The following is a 22,155-nucleotide window of genomic DNA, read 5'->3' as shown; positions in this document are numbered from 1 at the left end:
CAAACTACCATCTGCAGAGACAACCAAGTGTCTAAAGCCTCTTGTTTACATTATCTTATTCTATCTTACTTCTAGGCATTAGGCCAGGGTACATTGGCAAGGCCGAATAGCTAAAGAAACTCATAACATGCATATAATTCTCACTGCATAATACCCCAGTATAATAAAGTCTATTCATTACAAAATGGCTGCGAGGAACAAGATGGCTGCGAAGAACAAGATGGCTGCCATCAGGTTCATATTACCCCTAACATACCATCCTTTTATTCTAACAGAATAACATAAAAATAGACAGGCATAGAAAATTAGTAAAGCCTTATATTATGGTAACAGAACTCTATAAGAATACTAAAGAGAAAGATCTAGAAATCACTGTATATTTTATTTCATCACCATTATCTTAACTCATTCTAGCCAATATTTACCAAAAATAAGTGATTACAAGACAGTGCCAAATGAAGGGTGGGTAAATTCTAACAGCAGAAAATGAAAATTCTTTCCAAAATTTCTTGCTGCTATCACACATCCAACTTGTGTTAAATAGTCCATAGTGGCAACTTAGATAGATATAATAGCCATAACAAAAAACAAGGGTTAAATTCCAGAGTGTAACCTCATATAGTGGTTCAGCAGCAGAAACCATAAATGCATCCAGTACAAGTAAATGCTTGTCATTTCTCAATCTAGATAGGACATGAGCCAAAGCTGGGAAGAATTAGATAAATACATAATGTTAAGCCCATTTAGTCCTGGAAATAACTGATATTGCATGTACCAGTTAAATGGACAGTCTAGACCAGAATATTTATTGTTTTAAAAGATAGATAATCCCTTTATTACCCATTCCCTAGTTTTGCATAATCAACACAGTTTTATTAATACTCTTTTTACCTTTGTGATTATCTTGTATCCAAGCCTCTGCAAACTGCCCCTTATTTCAGTTCTTTTGACAGACTTGCATTTTAGCCAATCAGTGCTGGCTCCTAGGAACTCCATGTGCGTTAGCACAGTGTTATCTATATGAAACACATGAACTAACACCCTCTAGTGGTGAAAAACTGTCAAAATTCCCTGAGATTAGAAGCGGCCTTCAAGGGCTTAGAAATTAGCATATGAACCTCCTAGGTTTAGCTTTCAGCAAAGAATACCAAGAGAACAAAGCAAAATTGGTAATATATGTAAATTTGAAAATAGTTTAAAATGACATGCCCAATCTGAATAATGAAAGTTTGTTTTGGACTAGACTGTCCCTTTAAGCATAGGACTTTAAGATAACCATGATGCAAAATATGGATAATGTGGCATTGCACGTTGCTCATAGAGAAATTATGTGCTACCATACACAAAGAAAAACTCTACAGTATGTTATTGAGGTTGAACATTCCCTTGCTCTGACCATAGTCTGAGAGAAGTATCTACAACTCCCTAAGCACTAAGAAACCTACAGGAGTAAAAGGAGGAGTCTGATTCTGTCCATCCCCTATTAGGGACTAATTTAATTTCTGGTAAGCACTGTCTAGGGTGAGCCTAGATAGATAGATATACATAAAACTTCATATAATTTCAACCACATCTTTCTTCATGCCATCCTATATATTACAGGGGAGAGTGGAGCCGGAAAAACGGAGGCCAGCAAATACATCATGCAGTACATTGCAGCGATCACCAATCCTAGCCAGAGAGCTGAGGTGGAGAGGTATGTGCCTGTACACAGTCTTGTTTGTTGTGTTGGCGTGCTATCATATCTGCCGCCTAATACTTACCCTGGTCTGTCTTCCATCCTCTACATTGCTCATACCTGAGGCTGTACCACTGTATTACATGCTCATAATCCTCTTCTTGGTTTTTTTTTGTTGTTGTTCTTTTGCTTTCCACTTCACACTTCTCTTTCCTCCCTGTTCAACCCCTATTTTTTTCCCATTTCCAAATCTCTCATTGTTTCCTTCATGTTATCTTCATTTCCATTATTTTTCCTTTTTCTCTCTTCCTCTCGTGCGAGGTTTCATCACTGTTAATTATGTTACTTATGTCCTCTGAACCTCACACTTTCAGTACACTCCACCTGTTTTTAAAAAACAAAACAAAAAAACCCCTCTGTTATAAATTGTCTCTCCAGCAGCCACTGCCACTAGTGTCTTGTCTTTGAGTTGTGTTCTACTCAGAGTTCTAATATGATCTCTGCTGCTGTATAGGGTGAAGAACATGTTGCTGAAATCTAATTGTGTCTTGGAGGCTTTTGGAAATGCAAAAACTACTAGAAATGACAACTCCAGCCGATTTGGGAAATACATGGATATTAACTTTGATTTCAAAGGAGATCCTATTGGGGGTCACATCAGTAATTACTTACTAGAAAAGGTAATATAAGTGAATGTATTTGTTTCTTTTGTTCACTTACAAGAACACCTGAAAACAATTTAAATATTTCCACCCCCACCCCCGCAAACACACACACTTAGAGAGCTCCAATCTCTATATATGACATTAGCAGTGGAATCCAGTTTGGTTTCTACCTAAGAGAGGGTAGAAATGTGGAACGTTGCCCCAATGTCAGTTATACATTCCCATAGTTTCCACACTGAATAATTTAAAAATGATAACTACAGATGCGTTTGATGGTGGGCTTTAAAATAAACACAGTTGGTATAGTCTGATACAAAAAAACAGTTAATTATTACTTTCTGGGGTCCCTATACACATATAGGGGATAATGAAGATTTATTTGAACAATTCTTATATTGTTAATCATCAGAGCAGGAAATCACCATTGGTGGAAAACTGTCTGCTTGGCATCTTGACTGCCAGTGAGAGTTCTGTTTTTTTTTTGCATCTTGGAGTATAATGCATTACCCGATGCCACAACTTGATAATTAGACATTAAGAAGGTATTAATTATTTAGAGCCATATATAGGAGATAACGATGCTCAGTATGTCTGTATAATTTAAATCATGGTTAGAAAGCTGTGTTTCTTTTCCCTTTGACCTCTTAGCTGCCAAAGGGTTTTATACTAATTTGTTACACTGCCAAACCATTAAGCCTTCCTTGGTATTACTATTATTCAACAAAAATTTGGACTAGGTCAAACTGATTTTGTCTACCAATTTATCTACCATTACGTCTGTATATAAGAAGACCTAACCATCCACATATGGTTCAGAAGAAGCCATATCACAGGTGGCAAAACAAATAGATCCAAAGCTTCTGGATTAGAAGGAATACATGTCACTACCTCTGACCAACTGAAATCTCATTCTTTAGTTTCTGTGGCCTTTAAGATAGGAATCAGTTTATATATATAGTTTAGAGGTCTCTGTAAGAACTTCACTTCTATGGAGCCAGACATTTGACATGACATTTGTTGTAAAATGCAAAGTAGAAAATGTCTCATCAAAGCAGAATGGGTCAAGTCAGGCAAACTCCACTAGTGGGTCAAGTCAGGCAAACTCCACTAGTGGCTATGTCATTTGTTCAGAAAAATAATGTATAGAATGCAGACATTCTTGTAAAATGTTATGAAGTTATTGAGCAATTGATTGATGTTACTTTTTAATTTAAATTGACACACCTGTTTTAAAAGCAGTTTTCTCTTGTTAAGTGTGTTCAGTCCACGGGTCATCCATTACTTATGGGATATATTCTCCTTCCCAACAGGAAGTTGCAAGAGGATCACCCAAGCAGAGCTGCTATATAGCTCCTCCCCTAACATGTCATATCCAGTCATTCTCTTGCAACCCTCAACAAAGAAGGAGGTCGCGAGAGGAGCTGGAGTTTTTACTTAACTATTCTTCAATCAAAAGTTTGTTATTTTAAATGGCACCGGAGTGTGCTGTTTTTCTATCTCAGGCAGTATTTGGAAGAAGAAACTGCCTGCGTTTCTTTTCTATGATCTTAGCAGGCGTAACTAAGATCCACTGGCTGTTCTCGACATTCTGAGGAGTGGGGTAACTTCAGAAACTGGGAATAGCATGCGGGGTCCTCCACAAATGAGGTATGTGCAGTACTTTATTTTCTGGGAATGGAATTGACTAAGAAAATACTGCTGTTACCGTATGATGTAAGTACAGCCTTAAATGCAGTAGTAGCAACTGGTATCAGGCTGATAAATGTATGCGCAGTCGAGTTATATTCTAGGGACTAGAATTTGACTGAGAAAATACTGTTAACACTGAAATAATACTTAAGCCTTCTCTGCAGTGGTAGAGACTGGTAGCAGGCTTAGTGATAGCTTTGCATGACATTGAAAAATGTTGTTTTTTAATAAAACGTTTACTGGCATGTTATTCGTTTTTGTGAGGTACTTTGGTGATAAATCGCTTTGGGCATGATTTTTTTCCACATGGCTAACATATTTTTCTGCATGGAAACCGTTATATCAGGGCTCCCACTGTTGTGATTGGAGTGGGAGGGCCCTTGTTTTAGCGCCTTGTTGCGCAGTTAAAATTATTGCACAGTCTTTCTGCTTCTTCCTCCTTGATCCAGGACGTCTCTAGAGAGCTCAGGGGTCTGCAAATTTCATTTGTGAGGGAGGTAATCAGTCACAGCAGATCTGTGACAGTGTGCTGACTGTGATTAAAAGCGTTAAATCTTAATTGATATCTGTTTTATCCGTTTTGGGTATTGAGGGGTTAATCATCCTTTTGCTAATGGGTGCAATCCTCTGCTAATAATACACTTCTTGTTAAGAATTGTTTAATTATATCTGTATTTTTGAAGCGCTGCAGCGTTTTTTATATTGCTTGTAAACTTATTGAAAGTGATTTCCAAGCTTGTTATTTTCATTGCTAAGTCTGTTTTAAACATGTCTGATTCAGAGGAAACTGTTTGTTCATCATGTTCAAAAGCCAATGTGGAGCCCAATAGAACGATGTGTACCAATTGTATTGATATTGCTTTGAATAAAAGTCAATCTGTACCGATAAAGAAGCTATCACCAGACAACGAGGGGGAAGTTATGCCGCCTAACTCTCCTCACGGGAGATGCGTAGGATTGAAACACCTAGTACATCTAGGCCCTTACAAATCACTTTACATGATATGGCTAATGTTATGAAAGAAGTATTATATAATATGCCCGAATTAAGGGGCAAACGTGATAGCTCTGGGTTGAGGACAGAGCGCGCTGATGACACGAGAGCCATGTCTGATACTGCGTCACAATTTGCAGAACATGAGGACGGTGAGCTTCATTCTGTCGGTGACGGTTCTGATCCAGGGAGACCGGATTCAGAAATTTCAAATTTTAAATTTAAGCTTGAGAACCTCCGTGTGTTACTAGGGGAGGTATTAGCGGCTCTGAATGATTGCGACACGGTGGCAATTCCAGAGAAATTGTGTAGGTTGGATAGATACTATGCGGTACCGGTGTGTACTGACGTTTTTCCTATACCAAAAAGACTTACAGAAATTATAAGTAAGGAGTGGGATAGACCCGGTGTGCCTTTTTCCCCTCCCCCGATATTTAGAAAAATGTTCCCTATAGACGCCACCACACAAGACTTATGGCAGACGGTCCCTAAGGTGGAGGGAGCAGTTTCTACGTTAGCCAAGCGTACCACTATCCCGGTGGAGGATAGCTGTGCTTTCTCAGATCCAATGGATAAAAAATTAGAGGGTTATCTTAAGAAAATGTTTGTTCAACAGGGTTTTATATTGCAGCCTCTTGCATGCATTGCGCCTGTCACGGCTGCAGCGGCATTCTGGTTTGAGTCTCTGGAAGAGGCGATTCGCACAGAGCCGTTGGATGAGGCCTTGAGCAAAGTTAGAACCCTTAAGCAAGCTAATGCGTTTGTTTCAGATGCCGTAGTACATCTAACCAAACTTACGGCTAAAAATTCCGGATTCGCCATACAGGCGCGCAGAGCGCTCTGGCTTAAATCCTGGTCAGCGGATGTAACTTCCAAGTCTAAACTACTTAACATTCCTTTCAAAGGGCAGACCTTATTCGGGCCCGGCTTGAAGGAAATTATTGCTGACATTACGGGAGGTAAGGGCCACGCCCTTCCTCAGGACAGGGCCAAACCAAAGGCCAAACAGTCTAATTTTCGTGCCTTTCGTAACTTCAAGGCAGGAGCAGCATCGACTTCCTCCGCTCCAAAACAGGAAGGAACTACTGCTAGTTACAGACAGGGTTGGAAAGGCAACCAGTCATGGAACAAGGGCAAGCAGGCCAGAAAGCCTACTCCCGCCCCTAAGACAGCATGAAGTCAGGGCCCCCTATCCGGAGACGGATTTAGTGGGGGGCAGACTTTCTCTCTTTGCCCAGGCTTGGGCAAGAGATGTGCAGGATCCCTGGACGTTAAAGATTATATCTCAGGGATACCTTCTGGATTTCAAAACCTCTCCTCCACAAGGGAGGTTCCATCTTTCGAGGTTATCGACAAACCTAGTAAAGAGAGAGGCATTTCTACAATGTGTACAAGACCTCTTAATCATGGGGGTGATCCACTCAGTTCCGCGATCTGAACAGGGACAGGGATTTTACTCAAATCTATTTGTGGTTCCCAAAAAAGAGGGAACCTTCAGACCAATCTTGGACTTAAAGATCTTAAACAAATTCCTAAGGGTACCATCGTTCAAGATGGAAACCATTCGAACCATCCTACCCATGATCCAAGAGGGTCAATATATGACCACGGTGGACTTAAAGGATGCTTACCTTCATATACCGATTCACAAAGATCATTATCGGTACCTGAGGTTTGCCTTTCTAGACAGGCATTACCAGTTTGTGGCTCTTCCCTTCGGGTTAGCCACGGCCCCGAGAATTTTTACGAAGGTTCTGGGCTCACTTCTGGCGGTACTAAGACCACGAGGCATAGCGGTGGCTCCGTACCTAGACGAGCGTCAAGTTTTCAGAATGCAAAGTCTCATACAGAGATAGTTCTAGCATTTCTGAGGTCGCATGGGTGGAAAGTGAACGTGGAAAAGAGTTCTCTGTTACCACTCACAAGGGTTAATTTTCTAGGGACTCTTATAGATTCTGTAGAGATGAAGATTTACCTGACGGAGTCCAGGTTATCAAAGATTCTCAATGCTTGGCGTGTCCTTCATTCCGTTCCAAGCCCATCAGTAGCTCAGTGCATGGAGGTAATCGGCTTAATGGTCGCGGCAATGGACATAGATTCGCTTCTCTGGTGGTTGTCTCCGGTTCATCTGTCCAAAGGAATGACCTTTCGCAGGCCAGATTGGACGATTGTGACAACGGATGCCAACCTTCTAGGCTGGGGAGCAGTCTGGAATTCCCTGAAGGCTCAGGGATCATGGACTCAGGAGGAGAAACTCCTCCCAATAAACATTCTAGAATTAAGAGCAATATTCAATGCTCTTCTAGCTTGGCCTCAGTTAGCAAAGCTGAGGTTCATCAGATTTCAGTCGGACATATCACGACTGTGGCTTACATCAATCATCAAGGGGGAACCAGGAGTTCCCTAGCGATGTTGGAAGTCTCGAAGATAATTCGCTGGGCAGAGTCTCACTCTTGCCACCTGTCAGCGATTCACATCCCAGGCATAGAGAACTGGGAGGCGGATTTCCTAAGTCGCCAGACTTTTCATCCGGGAGAGTGGGAACTTCACCCGGAGGTATTTGCTCAACTGATTCTTCATTGGGGCAAACCGGATCTGGATCTCATGGCTTCTCGCCAGAACGCGAAGCTTCCTTGTTACGGATCCAGGTCCAGGGACCCGGGAGCGGTGCTGGTAGATGCATTAGCAGCCCCTTGGGTTTTCAACATAGCTTATGTGTTTCCACCATTTCCGTTGCTACCTCGGCTGATTGCCAGGATCAAACAGGAGAGGGCATCGGTAATTCTGATAGCGCCTGCGTGGCCACGCAGGACCTGGTATGCAGACCTAGTGGACATGTCGTCCTGTCCACCATGGTCTCTTCCTCTGAGACAGGACCTTCTAATTCAGGGTCCTTTCAACCATCCAAACCTAATTTCTCTGAGGCTGACTGCCTGGAAATTGAACGCTTGATTCTATCAAAGCGTGGGTTTTCGGATTCGGTTATTGATACATTAATACAGGCTCAAAAACCCTTGACAAGAAAAATTTACCATAAGATATGGCATAAATATTTATATTGGTGCGAATCCAAAAGTTACTCATGGAGTAAGGTTAGGATTCCTAGGATATTAGCTTTTCTACAAGAGGGTTTAGAAAAGGGTTTATCCGCTAGTTCGCTAAAGGGACAGATTTCAGCTCTGTCTATTCTTTTACACAAACGTCTGGTAGAGCATCCAGACGTCCAGGCCTTTTGTCAGGCTTTGGCTAGAATTAAGCCTGTGTTTAAAGCTGTTGCTCCTCCGTGGAGCTTAAACTTGGTTCTTAAAGTTCTTCAGGGTGTTCCGTTTGAACCCCTTCATTCCGTTGATATTAAACTTTTATCTTGGAAAGTTCTGTTTTTGATGGCTATTTCCTCGGCTCGAAGAGTCTCTGAGTTATCTGCCTTACATTGTGATTCTCCTTATCTGATCTTTCATTCAGACAAGGTAGTTCTGCGTACTAAACCTGGGTTTTTACCTAAGGTTGTTTCTAACAGGAATATCAATCAAGAGATTGTTGTTCCATCATTATATCCTAATCCTTCTTCAAAGAAGGAACGTCTTTTGCATAATCTAGACGTGGTCCGTGCTCTGAAGTTCTACTTACAGGCAACTAAAGATTTTAGACAAACTTCTTCTCTGTTTGTCGTTTACTCTGGACAGAGGAGAGGTCAAAAGGCTTCGGCTACCTCTCTCTCTCTCTTTTTGGCTTCGTAGCATAATACGTTTAGCCTATGAGACTGCTGGACAGCAGCCTCCTGAAAGAATTACAGCTCATTCCACCAGAGCTGTGGCTTCCACCTGGGCCTTTAAGAATGAGGCCTCTGTTGAACAGATTTGCAAGGCTGCAACTTGGTCTTCACTTCATACTTTTTCCAAATTTTACAAATTTGACACTTTCGCTTCTTCGGAGGCTGGTTTTGGGAGAAAGGTTCTACAGGCAGTGGTTCCTTCTGTTTAATGTTCCTGCCTTGTCCCTCCCATCATCCGTGTACTTAGCTTTGGTATTGGTATCCCATAAGTAATGGATGACCCGTGGACTGAACACACTTAACAAGAGAAAACATAATTTATGCTTACCTGATAAATTTATTTTCTCCAACATAGGTGTGTCCGGTCCACGGCGTCATCCTTACTTGTGGGATATTCTCTTCCCCAACAGGAAATGGCAAAGAGCCCAGCAAAGCTGGTCACATGATCCCTCCTAGGCTCCGCCTACCCCAGTCATTCTCTTTGCCGTTGTACAGGCAACATCTCCAAGGAGATGGCTTAGAGTTTTTTAGTGTTTAACTGTAGTTTTTATTATTCAATCAAGAGTTTGTTATTTTAAAATAGTGCTGGTATGTACTATTTACTCTGAAACAGAAAAGAGATGAAGATTTCTGTTTGTATGAGGAAAATGATTTTAGCAACCGTTACTAAAATCCATGGCTGTTCCACACAGGACTGTTGAGAGGAATTAACTTCAGTTGGGGGAACAGTGAGCAGTCTTTTGCTGCTTGAGGTATGACACATTCTAACAAGACGATGTAATGCTGGAAGCTGTCATTTTCCCTATGGGATCCGGTAAGCCATTTTTATTCAGACAGTAAATAAGGGCTTCACAAGGGCTTATTAAGACTGTAGACATTTTCTGGGCTAAATCGATCATATTTACACATATTTAGCCTTGAGGAATCATTTAATCTGGGTATTTTTTGTAAAATAATATCGGCAGGCACTGTTTTAGACTCTTTATTCTATAGGGGCTTTCCCTAATCATAGTCAGAGCCTCATTTTCGCGCCGGTATGGCGCACTTGTTTTTAAGAACAGCATGACATGCAGCTGCATGTGTGTGGAGCTCTGATACATAGAAAAGTCTTTCTGAAGGCATCATTTGGTATCGTATTCCCCTTTGGGCTTGGTTGGGTCTCAGCAAAGCAGATTCCAGGGACTGTAAAGGGGTTAAATATAAAAACGGCTCCGGTTCCGTTATTTTAAGGGTTAAAGCTTCCAAATTTGGTGTGCAATACTTTTAAGGCTTTAAGACACTGTGGTGAAATTTTGGTGAATTTTGAACAATTCCTTCATACTTTTTCGCAATTGCAGTAATAAAGTGTGTTCAGTTTAAAATTTAAAGTGACAGTAACGGTTTTATTTTAAAACGTTTTTTGTGCTTTGTTATCAAGTTTATGCCTGTTTAACATGTCTGAACTACCAGATAGATTGTGTTCTGACTGTGGGGAAGCCAAGGTTCCTTCTCATTTAAATAGATGTGATTTATGTCATAAAAAATTTAGTAAAATGATGCCCAAGATGATTCCTCAAGTGAGGGGAGTAAGCATGGTACTGCATCATCCCCTCCTTCGTCTACACCAGTCTTGCCCATACAGGAGGCCCCTAGTACATCTAGCGCGCCAATACTCCTTACTATGCAACAATTAACGGCTGTAATGGATAATTCTATCAAAAACATTTTAGCCAATATGCCCACTTATCAGCGAAAGCGCGACTGCTCTGTTTTAGAAAATACTGAAGAGCATGAGGACGCTGATGATATTGTTTCTGAAGGGCCCCTACACCAGTCTGAGGGGGCCAGGGAGGTTTTGTCTGAGGGAGAAATTTCAGATTCAGGGAAAATTTCTCAACAAGCTGAACCTGATGTGATTACTTTTAAATTTAAGTTGGAACATCTCCGCGCTCTGCTTAAGGAGGTGTTATCCAATTTGGATGATTGTGATTATCTGGTCATTCCAGAAACACTATGTAAAATGGACAAGTTCCTAGAGGCCCCGGGGCCCCCCGAAGCTTTTCCTATACTCAAGCGGGTGGCGTACATTGTTAATAAAGAATGGGACAGGCCCGGTATACCTTTCGTACCTCCCCCCATATTTAAAAAATTGTTTCCTATAGTCGACCCCAGAAAGGACTTATGGCAGACAGTCCCCAAGGTCGAGGGGGCGGTTTCTACTCTAAACAAGCGCACCACTATACCCATAGTAGATAGTTGTGCTTTCCAAGATCCTATGGATAAAAAATTAGAAGGTTTGCTAAAAAAGATGTTTGTTCAGCAAGGTTACCTTCTACAACCAATTGCATGCATTGTCCCTGTCACTACAGCCGCGTGTTTCTGGTTCGTTGAGCTAGAAAAGGCGATTATTAGTAATTCTTCTTCTTATGAGGAGATTATGGACAGAATTCGTGCTCTTAAATTGGCTAATTCTTTCACCCTAGACGCCACCTTGCAATTGGCTAGGTTAGCCGCGAAAAATTCTGGGTTTGCTATTGTGGCGCGCAGAGCGCTTTGGTTAAAATCTTGGTCAGCGGATGCGTCTTCCAAGAACAAATTGTTTGACATTCCTTTCAAGGGGAAAACACTGTTTGGCCCTGACTTGAAAGAGATTATCTCTGATATCACTGGGGGCAAGGGCCACGCCCTTCCTCAGAATAGGTCTTTCAAGGCCAAAAATAAACCTAATTTTCGTCCCTTTCGCAGAAACGGACCAGCCCCAAGTGCTACGTCCTCTAAGCAGGAGGGTAATACTTCTCAAGCCAATCCAGCCTGGAGACCAATGCAAGGCTGGAACTAAGGAAAGCAGGCCAAGAAACCTGCCACTGCTCCCAAGACAGCATGAGATGCGGGCCCCCGATCCGGGACCGGATTTGGTGGGGGGCAGACTCTCTCTCTTCACTCAGGCTTGGGCAAGAGATGTTCTGGATCCTTGGGCGCTAGAAATAGTCTCCCAAGGTTATCTTCTGGAAGTGATTCATCCTGTTCCATTAAAAGAACGAGGGATGGGGTTCTACTCCAATCTGTTCGTAGTTCCCAAAAAAGAGGGAACGTTCAGACCAATCTTAGATCTCAAGATCCTAAACAAGTTTCTCAAGGTTCCATCGTCCAAAATGGAAACCATTCGAACAATCCTTCCATCTAGGAAGGTCAATTCTTGACCACAGTGGATTTAAAGGATGCGTATCTACATATTCCTGTCCACAAGGAACATCATCGGTTCCTAAGGTTCGCATTCCTGGACAAGCATTACCAGTTCGTGGCGCTTCCTTTCGGATTAGCCACTGCTCCAGGGATTTTCACAAAGGTACTAGGGTCCCTTCTGGCGGTGCTAAGACCAAGGGGCATTGCTGTAGTACCTTACTTGGACGACATTCTGATTCAAGCGTCGTCCCTTCCTCAAGCAAAGGCTCACACGGACATAGTCCTGGCCTTTCTCAGATCTCACGGATGGAAAGTGAACGTGGAAAAGAGTTCTCTATCTCCGTCGACAAGAGTTCCCTTCTTGGGAACAATAATAGACTCCTTAGAAATGAGGATTTTTCTGACAGAGACCAGAAAAACAAAACTTCTAAACTCTTGTTGGATACTTCATTCCGTTCCTCTTCCTTCCATAGCGCAGTGCATGGAAGTGATAGGTTTGATGGTAGCGGCAATGGACATAGTTCCTTTTGCGCGCATTCATCTAAGACCATTACAACTGTGTATGCTCAGTCAGTGGAATGGGGACTACACAGACTTGTCTCCGAAGATACAAGTAAATCAGAGGACCAGAGACTCACTCCGTTGGTGGCTGTCCCTGGACAACCTGTCACAAGGGGTGACCTTCCGCAGACCAGAGTGGGTCATTGTCACGACCGACGCCAGTCTGATGGGCTGGGGCGCGGTCTGGGGATCCCTGAAAGCTCAGGGTCTTTGGTCTCGGGAAGAATCTCTTCTACCGATAAATATTCTGGAACTGAGAGCGATATTCAATGCTCTCAAGGCTTGGCCTCAGCTAGCGAGGGCCAAGTTCATACGGTTTCAATCAGACAATATGACGACTGTTGCGTACATCAACCATCAGGGGGGAACAAGGAGTTCCCTGGCGATGGAAGAAGTGACCAAAATCATTCAATGGGCGGAGACTCGCTCCTGCCACCTGTCTGCAATCCACATCCCAGGAGTGGAAAATTGGGAAGCGGATTTTCTGAGTCGTCAGACATTGCATCCGGGGGAGTGGGAACTCCATCCGGAAATCTTTGCCCAAATCACTCAACTGTGGGGCATTCCAGACATGGATCTGATGGCCTCTCGTCGGAACTTCAAGGTTCCTTGCTACGGGTCCAGATCCAGGGATCCCAAGGCGACTCTAGTAGATGCACTAGTAGCACCTTGGACCTTCAACCTAGCTTATGTATTCCCGCCGTCTCCTCTCATCCCCAGGCTGGCAGCCAGGATCAATCAGGAGAGGGCGTCGGTGATCTTGATAGCTCCTGCGTGGCCACGCAGGACTTGGTAGGCAGATCTGGTGAATATGTCATCGGCTCCACCATGGAAGCTACCTTTGAGACGAGACCTTCTTGTTCAAGGTCCGTTCGAACATCCGAATCTGGTCCTACTCCAGCTGACTGCTTGGAGATTGAACGCTTGATCTTATCAAAGCGAGGGTTCTCAGATTCTGTTATTGATACTCTTGTTCAGGCCAGAAAGCCTGTAACTAGAAAAATTTACCACAAAATATGGAAAAAATATATCTGTTGGTGTGAATCTAAAGGATTCCCTTGGGACAAGGTAAAGATTCCTAGGATTCTATCCTTTCTTCAAGAAGGATTGGAGAAAGGATTATCTGCAAGTTCCTTGAAGGGACAGATTTCTGCCTTGTCTGTGTTACTTCACAAAAAGCTGGCAGCTGTGCCAGATGTTCAAGCCTTTGTTCAGGCTCTGGTTAGAATCAAGCCTGTTTACAAACCTTTGACTCCTCCTTGGAGTCTCAACTTAGTTCTTTCAGTTCTTCAGGGGGTTCCGTTTGAACCCTTACATTCCGTTGATATTAAGTTATTATCTTGGAAAGTTTTGTTTTTGGCTGCAATTTCTTCTGCTAGAAGAGTTTCAGAATTATCTGCTCTGCAGTGTTCTCCTCCTTATCTGGTGTTCCATGCAGATAAGGTGGTTTTACGTACTAAACCTGGTTTTCTTCCAAAAGTTGTTTCTAACAAAAACATTAACCAGGAGATAGTCGTGCCTTCTTTGTGTCCGAAATCGAAGAAGGAACGTTTGTTGCACAATTTGGATGTTGTTCGCGCTCTAAAATTCTATTTAGATGCTACAAAGGATTTTAGACAAACATCTTCCTTGTTTGTTGTTTATTCTGGTAACAGGAGAGGTCAAAAAGCAACTTCTACCTCTCTCTCTTTTTGGATTAAAAGCATCATCAGATTGGCTTACGAGACTGCCGGACGGCAGCCTCCTGAAAGAATCACAGCTCATTCCACTAGGGCTGTGGCTTCCACATGGGCCTTCAAGAACGAGGCTTCTGTTGATCAGATATGTAGGGCAGCGACTTGGTCTTCACTGCACACTTTTACCAAATTTTACAAGTTTGATACTTTTGCTTCTTCTGAGGCTATTTTTTTGGGAGAAAGGTTTTGCAAGCCGTGGTGCCTTCCATTTAGGTGACCTGATTTGCTCCCTCCCTTCATCCGTGTCCTAAAGCTTTGGTATTGGTTCCCACAAGTAAGGATGACGCCGTGGACCGGACACACCTATGTTGGAGAAAACAGAATTTATGTTTACCTGATAAATTACTTTCTCCAACGGTGTGTCCGGTCCACGGCCCGCCCTGGTTTTTTAATCAGGTCTGATAATTTATTTTCTTTAACTACAGTCACCACGGTATCATATGGTTTCTCCTATGCAAATATTCCTCCTTAACGTCGGTCGAATGACTGGGGTAGGCGGAGCCTAGGAGGGATCATGTGACCAGCTTTGCTGGGCTCTTTGCCATTTCCTGTTGGGGAAGAGAATATCCCACAAGTAAGGATGACGCCGTGGACCGGACACACCGTTGGAGAAAGTAATTTATCAGGTAAACATAAATTCTGTTTCTCTTGTAGTGTGTTCAGTCCACGGCCCGCCCTGTCTTTTTCAGGCAGGTTCTAAATTTTAAAATTATAACTCCAGTCACCACTGCACCTTATAGTTTCTCCTTTCTCGTCTTGTTTCGGTCGAATGACTGGATATGACATGTGAGGGGAGGAGCTATATAGCAGCTCTGCTTGGGTGATCCTCTTGCAACTTCCTGTTGGGAAGGAGAATATATCCCATAAGTAATGGATGACCCGTGGACTGAACACACTACAAGAGAAATAAATTTATCAGGTAAGCATAAATTATGTTTTTATTAACACTTTCTTCAAAACATAGATTTTGATTATAAGTGGAACCATTAGATGAACTGATTAGCTGAATGTGAGCGTTGTATAGAGAGCATGAGTCTGTCTCAGGTGTTTTTGATTGTTGGACGTTTATTATAGATATTGAATTGGGAGGCCAAGGATGGACTCTGATTTGCTTAGTGAATTTCCTAGATATATTTAATGTAAAAGGCTTAATGTTGATGTAAAAGAGAATAAAAATGCAAGTATGACCCTGAAGCAACTGGCGTTTAAAGTTGGGGTAATATTTTCAAATTAACAGAGGCACAAGATTTGCGAGTGATGGGTAAAAGCAGCTCATAGGTAGTTGGTAAAGCAATGGTACTGGTGAACTGTGTGTCATTAGCATTACAGGTCAATTATATATATATATATATATATATATATATATATATATATATACACACCCGTAATGATATATCTAGGATTACCAAAGAATTTTGGAAAGATTAGGATTAAATTAATCTGCATCTGTGTGCCAAAAACACATGATTAAAGGGATATAAAGGTCAAAAGTTAAATGTCCATGGGTACATTTTAATTTTAAATACAAATACTTTTGGAATATTATTTCATTAGCAAAAATGCTTCTAGTGATAGCTGTTACTGTTTTTTAGCAGCATACGCACATTTGCGGTGAGTGCTCCGTCCACCAGCATTCAAACACTACACCTTCTCAGAGAGTCAGCAGTGGCTTTACTGACACAATACACAACACTGCCAGCTTGAAGTATATTGCAAAAATGCTTCTATTTAAAAATCGAAATTTATTCATGCACGTTTCAATTTTTACTTTTCTATCACTTTAACAACCACCAAAATATTAGAATGGCTGAGTAAAAGCTCTAGTTTAAAAAAAAATCAATCAGATTACCCAAATAAAAACTAAAGTCTCAAACATATTTTGGCGTTTATATCTTAAAATATCAAGTAAGTTTTTTCACTAGGAAGTTTAAAAAAAATGGTTTCTTCTCTGCTTATTATATCATTTGATTTCATAAGAATGTGTTGGTTAACAGACTGTTCTTTTTCTCCCTGTTCAGTCTCGTGTTATAGTTCAGCAATCGGGAGAGAGGAACTTCCACTCATTCTACCAGGTAATGTTTTCATGAAAGTGGATTATCTGCCCATGGTTATAGTTATTGAATTGTTTGACCCCATATTTAGGCACTATGTCCCCTACCCACAATAAAAACTAAAACACAGTAACTTGGGGTTGAAAAGGCTGCAGCCAATTTATTTTAAAACATGTAAACTAATAAATAACTCTTAAACCACATGAAAAGACATTGGTTACAAAGTAACCCACTTTAGTGCTTGCCCCATAGGAGCTCAATAACTCCTCAAACTCTATCAAGAAAACATATTGCTAACCTCTCCTGAACCCACAGGAGGTACCCACATTACTTCCGTAACTTCTCAAACAACAAGCACACCGCCACAGACACTGGCCGAGCCCCGCCAAGCACATAAGGCTTTTAAAACCACTTCTTTTAGATTAAAATGGAATAACTGCAAACCTACATCGTTCAGATGCACCCCATCTTGTAAGAAAAAAACATTTTCCTGATTCCCCTTCAAACTCCACGTGCCGTATAGACACCCCCCCTTCTGTCTCACAAAAATACTCAACACCCTGTTCATTTTCCTTCAATCTTTTACTATGCCATGCTGCCCTCCAGAAAATCCTGGGTTCCAATTCAGACCAAACAACCCGGAGCTTAGGAAATAGCTCCCACAATCTCCCCAACAAAATCCAAAACTGGGGTGGGAGGGGACAAATCATGCCTATATGGGGCACCCAAGGACACAAAGGATAGTCCAAGGGGAAGGATAACAGGAAGGAATCAATGGGGGGGGGGAGGGACGGGCCAGAGGAGGGGGGGGGGTGAACATGGAATACCCACTGCCTGGGAGAATGGGGAGGGGGGGTATTTCATGATTTTTTATTTTTTATTATGTATTTCTTTTTTTTGTAACCCATGCAATATGGAATAACCTTACATTCGCCACATACAGTATATATATTTCTTCTATAAAGGTAAGACGAGTCCACGGATTCATCCATTACTTGTGGGATATTATCCTCCTGCTAACAGAAAGTGGCAAAGAGCACCACTTCAAGCAAGAGTTTGTTATTTTAAATGGTACCGGTGTGTACTATTTACTCTCAGGTAGCAGATGGATGAAGACTGCTGCCTGGAGGATGATGATCTTAGCATTTGTAACTAAGATCCATTACTGTTCCCACAGAGGCTGAGGAGTACAGGAAACTTCAGTGTGAGGAACATTTTCATGCTATGCAGCAGTGAGGTATGTTCAGTCATATTTTCTGGAGAGACTGTGTATTTCAGAAAGGCTGACATTATACCCAGGAGGGTAAGGGTAAGCAGTAATCCTAGAGCTAAAAGAAGGGCATTACTTAGCTTGCATATGGGGCCAATTACAAATATGGTTGACACTGAGTTGTAAATGTTTGTGGGCAAACGTTTTTATGATTTGGGAGGTTTGTGGGCAATAACGTTTTGGGCAACTTTATTGAGGGCACACATGGCTTAACTTTTGGGTCTCAGAACCCACATGGCTAGTTATAACCGCTCTGGTGCTGGGGGTGTTTTTTCCGGATCTGGGCCTATTTTCAATCCGGTTTGCAAATTAAGGGGTTAAATGTTAAAAATTTTTGTGGGGCAATCTTAACTACCTATATTGTGTCTGCATACAAAATTTTGAAAAATTTGGTGCATGTTTAGGCTGTTTTGCAGAACGTGTATGCTTTTTTTCTCTTAAAGGCGCAGTACCGTTTTTTAAGATTGTTATTTTTTTCACTAAATAAAGTGTTTTCATGCTTGTTTGTAGTCATTACTAGCCTGTTCAACATGTCTGACATTGAGGAAAGTCAATGTTCAATATGTTTAGAAGCCATTGTGGAAACTCCACTTAGAATGGGTCCCTCATGCACTGAAAGGTCAATAAATTGCAAAGAACATATTTTAGCTACTAAAAGTATGTCGCAGGATGATTCTCAGTCAGAAGGGAATCAGGTTATGCCATCTAATTCTCCCAAAGTGTCACAACCGTTAACGCCCGCACAAGCGACGCCAAGTACTTCTAGTGCGTCTAATTCTTTCACCCTGCAAGATATGGCCGCAGTTATGAATACTACCCTCACAGAGGTTTTATCTAAGCTGCCTGGGTTGCAGGGGAAGCGCAGTAGGTCTGGTGTGAGAACAAACGCTGAGCCCTCTGACGCTTTATTAGCCATATCCGATGTACCCTCACAATGTTCTAAAGTGAGGGATTTGCTGGCTGAGGGAGAGATTTCTGATTCAGTAAATATGTTCCCTCAGACAGATTCAGATATGACGGCTTTTAAATTTAAACTAGAACACCTCCGCTTATTGCTCAGGGAGGTTTTAGCGACTCTGGATGATTGTGACCCTATTGTAGTTCCAGAGAAATTGTGTAAAATGGACAGATTCCTCGAGGTTCCTGCCTACACTGATGTTTTTCCGGTCCCTAAGAGGATTTCGGAAATTGTTACTAAGGAGTGGGATAGACCAGGTATTCCATTCGCTCCCCCTCCTACTTTTAAGAAAATGTTTCCCATACCAAGGGGGAGATTCCATCTTTCTCAATTGTCTGTAAACCAGACAAAAAGAGAGGCGTTCTTACGCTGTGTAGAAAACCTATATACAATGGGAGTGATCTGCCCAGCTCCTAAAACAGAACAGGGGCAAGGGTTCTACTCCAATCTGTTTGTGGTTCCCAAAAAAGAGGGAACCTTCAGACCAATTTTGGATCTCAAGATCCTAAACAAATTCCTCAGAGTCCCATCCTTCAAGATGGAGACCATTCGGACTATTTTGCCGATGATCCAGGAGGGTCAATATATGACCACCGTGGACTTAAAGGATGCGTATCTACACATTCTTATCCACAAAGATCATCACCAGTTCCTCAGGTTCGCCTTTCTGGACAAGCATTACCAGTTTGTGGCTCTTCCCTTCGAGTTGGCCACGGCTCCCAGAATTTTCACAAAGGTGCTAGGGTCCCTTCTGGCGGTTCTAAGGCAGCGGGGCATAGCGGTGGCGCCTTATCTGGACGATATCTTAATCCAGGCGTCGACTTACCAACGAGCCAAGTCTCACACGGACATCGTGTTGGCTTTTCTAAGATCTCACGGGTGGAAGGTGAACGTAAAAAGGAGTTCACTTCTCCCTCTCACAAGAGTTCCATTCCTGGGAACTCTGATAGATTCGGTGGACATGAAATTTTTTCTGACGGAGGTCAGGAAATCAAAAATTTTATCCATCTGCCGAGCTCTTCATTCCATTCCTCGGCCGTCAATGGCTCAGTGTATGGAGGTAATCGGCTTAATGGTAGCGGCAATGGACATAGTTCCGTTTGCTCGCTTGCATCTCAGACCACTGCAACTTTGCATGCTCAAACAGTGGAATGGGGATTATGCAGATTTATCTCCTCAGATAAATCTGGACCAAGAGACCAGAGACTCTCTTCTTTGGTGGTTGTCACAGGATCATCTGTCCAAGGGAATGTGTTTCCGCAGGCCAGCATGGGTCATAGTGATGACGGACGCCAGCCTATTGGGCTGGGGTGCAGTCTGGAATTCCCTGAAAGCACAGGGTTTGTGGACTCAGGAGGAGGCTCTCCTCCCAATAAATATTCTAGAACTGAGAGCGATATTCAACGCGCTTCAGGCGTGGCCTCAGCTGGCTTCGACCAGATTCATAAGATTCCAGTCGGACAATATCACGACTGTAGCATATATCAATCATCAGGGGGGAACAAAGAGTTCTCTAGCGATGATAGAGGTTACCAAAATAATTTGATGGGCAGAGACTCACTCTTGCCATCTATCAGCAATCTATATCCCAGGAGTGGAGAACTGGGAAGCGGATTTTCTAAGTCGTCAGACTTTTCATCCGTGGGAGTGGGAACTCCATCCGGAGGTGTTTACACAATTGATTCAGTAATGGGGCACATCAGAATTGGTTCTGATGGTGTCTTGTCAGAATGCCAAACTTCCTCGTTACAGGTCCAGGTCAAGGGATCCTCAGGCAGTACTGATAGATGCTCTAGCAGTACCCTGGTCGTTCAACCTGGCTTATGTGTTTCCACCATTTCCTCTCCTTCCTCGTTTGATTGCCATAATCAAACAGGAGAGAGCTTCGGTGATTTTGATAGCACCTGCGTGGCCAAACAGAACTTGGTATGCAGACCTGGTGGACATGTCATCTCTTCCACCATGGACTCTGCCACTGAGACAGGACCTTCTGATTCAAGGTCCGTTCCAGCATCCAAATCTAGTTTCTCTGCGACTGACTGCTTGGAGATTGAACGCTTGATCTTATCCAAGCGGGGGTTCTCTGAGTCGGTCATAGATACCTTGATTCAGGCTCGTAAGCCTGTCGCCAGGAAAATTTATCAAAAGATATGGCGTAAATATCTTTATTGGTGCGAATCCAAAGGCTACTCATGGAGTAAGATCAGGATTCCTAGGATTTTGTCCTTTCTCCAAGAAGGATTGGAGAAGGGGCTATCAGCTAGTCCCTTAAAGGTACAGATATCTGCTTTATCAATTCTACTGCACAAACGTCTGGCAGATGTTCCAGACGGTCAGTCGTTCTGTCAGGCTTTAGTTAGAATCAAGCCTGTGTTTAAATATGTTGCTCCGCCATGGAGTTTGAATTTAGTTCTTAAAGTTCTTCAAGGGGTTCCATTTGAACCTATGCATTCCATAGATATTAAGCTTCTATCTTGGCCTTGTTTTCCATGCTGATAAGGTGGTTTTGCATACCAAACCTGGATTCTTTCCTAAGGTTGTTACTAATAAGAATATTAATCAGGAAATTGTTGTTCCTTCTCTGTGTCCTAATCCTTCCTCTAAGAAGGAGCGTCTATTTCACAACTTGGACGTGGTTCGTGCTTTAAAGTTTTACTTGCAAGCGACCAAAGATTTCCGTCAAACATCTTCTTTGTTTGTTGTCTATTCTGGAAAACGTAGAGGTCAAAAAGCTATGGCTACCTCTCTTGCCTTTTGGCTGAAAAGCATCATCCGTTTGGCATACGTGACTGCTGGACAGCAGCCTCCTGAAAGAATTACAGCTAACTCTACTAGAGCGGTGGCTTCCACATGGGCTTTTAAAAATTATGCTTCTGTTAAACAGATTTGTAAGGCTGCGACTTGGTCTTTGCTTCATACCTTTTCCAAATTTTACCAATTTGATACCTTTGCTTCTTCGGAGGCTATTTTTGGGAGAAAAGTTCTTCAAGCAGTGGTGCCTTCTGTTTAACCATCTGTCTTGTCCCTCCCGTTCATCCGTGTCCTGTAGCTTTGGTATTGTATCCCACAAGTAAAGGATGAATCCGTGGACTCGTCTTACCTTTATAGAAAAAATTAAATTTATGCTTACCTGATAAATTGATTTCTTCTATGGTAAGACGAGTCCACGGCCCGCCCTGTCATTTTAAGATAGATTATATTTTTTTATTTAAACTTCAGTCACCTCTGCACCTTGTAGTTTCTCCTTTTTCTTCCTGTACCTTCGGTCGAATGACTGGGGGGTGGAGCTAAGGGAGGAGCTATATAGACAGCTCTGCTGTGATGCTCTTTGCCACTTCCTGTTAGCAGGAGGATAATATCCCACAAGTAAAGGATGAATCCGTGGACTCGTCTTACCATAGAAGAAATCCATTTATCAGGTAAGCATAAATTTACTTTTTTTAAAAAAAAAAGGGAATCTAGACACAGGGAAGAGAAGGGGAGGGGGGGTGCATGGCTGGATAAACGGAGCCAAACCGCATGGAGGGAGGAGGAAATAAGGCTGTCACACTGTGGGGCTGGGGAGATTCATGGCGGAGTACAGGCCCATTCCTGTTTATTATTAAAATTATAGGTTTAA

General features: G+C 42.4%; 1 protein-coding gene across 1 annotated transcript in view; it reads left to right on the top strand.

Annotated features, from left to right (window-relative positions):
• The window catches only part of MYO1D (myosin ID), a 361,825-nt gene that overhangs the window by 122,349 nt on the left and 217,321 nt on the right, over nt 1–22,155 (top strand). The window contains exons 3-5 of the mRNA XM_053699796.1: nt 1,603–1,696; nt 2,193–2,358; nt 16,276–16,329. Of these exons, the coding sequence (XP_053555771.1) occupies nt 1,603–1,696; nt 2,193–2,358; nt 16,276–16,329 (314 nt within the window). The remainder of the gene's footprint in view (nt 1–1,602; nt 1,697–2,192; nt 2,359–16,275; nt 16,330–22,155) is intronic.

Source organism: Bombina bombina, chromosome 1, assembly GCF_027579735.1.
Source record: "Bombina bombina isolate aBomBom1 chromosome 1, aBomBom1.pri, whole genome shotgun sequence".
NCBI classification, from domain to species: domain Eukaryota; kingdom Metazoa; phylum Chordata; class Amphibia; order Anura; family Bombinatoridae; genus Bombina; species Bombina bombina.
This window is presented reverse-complemented; position numbering and strand designations above follow the sequence as displayed.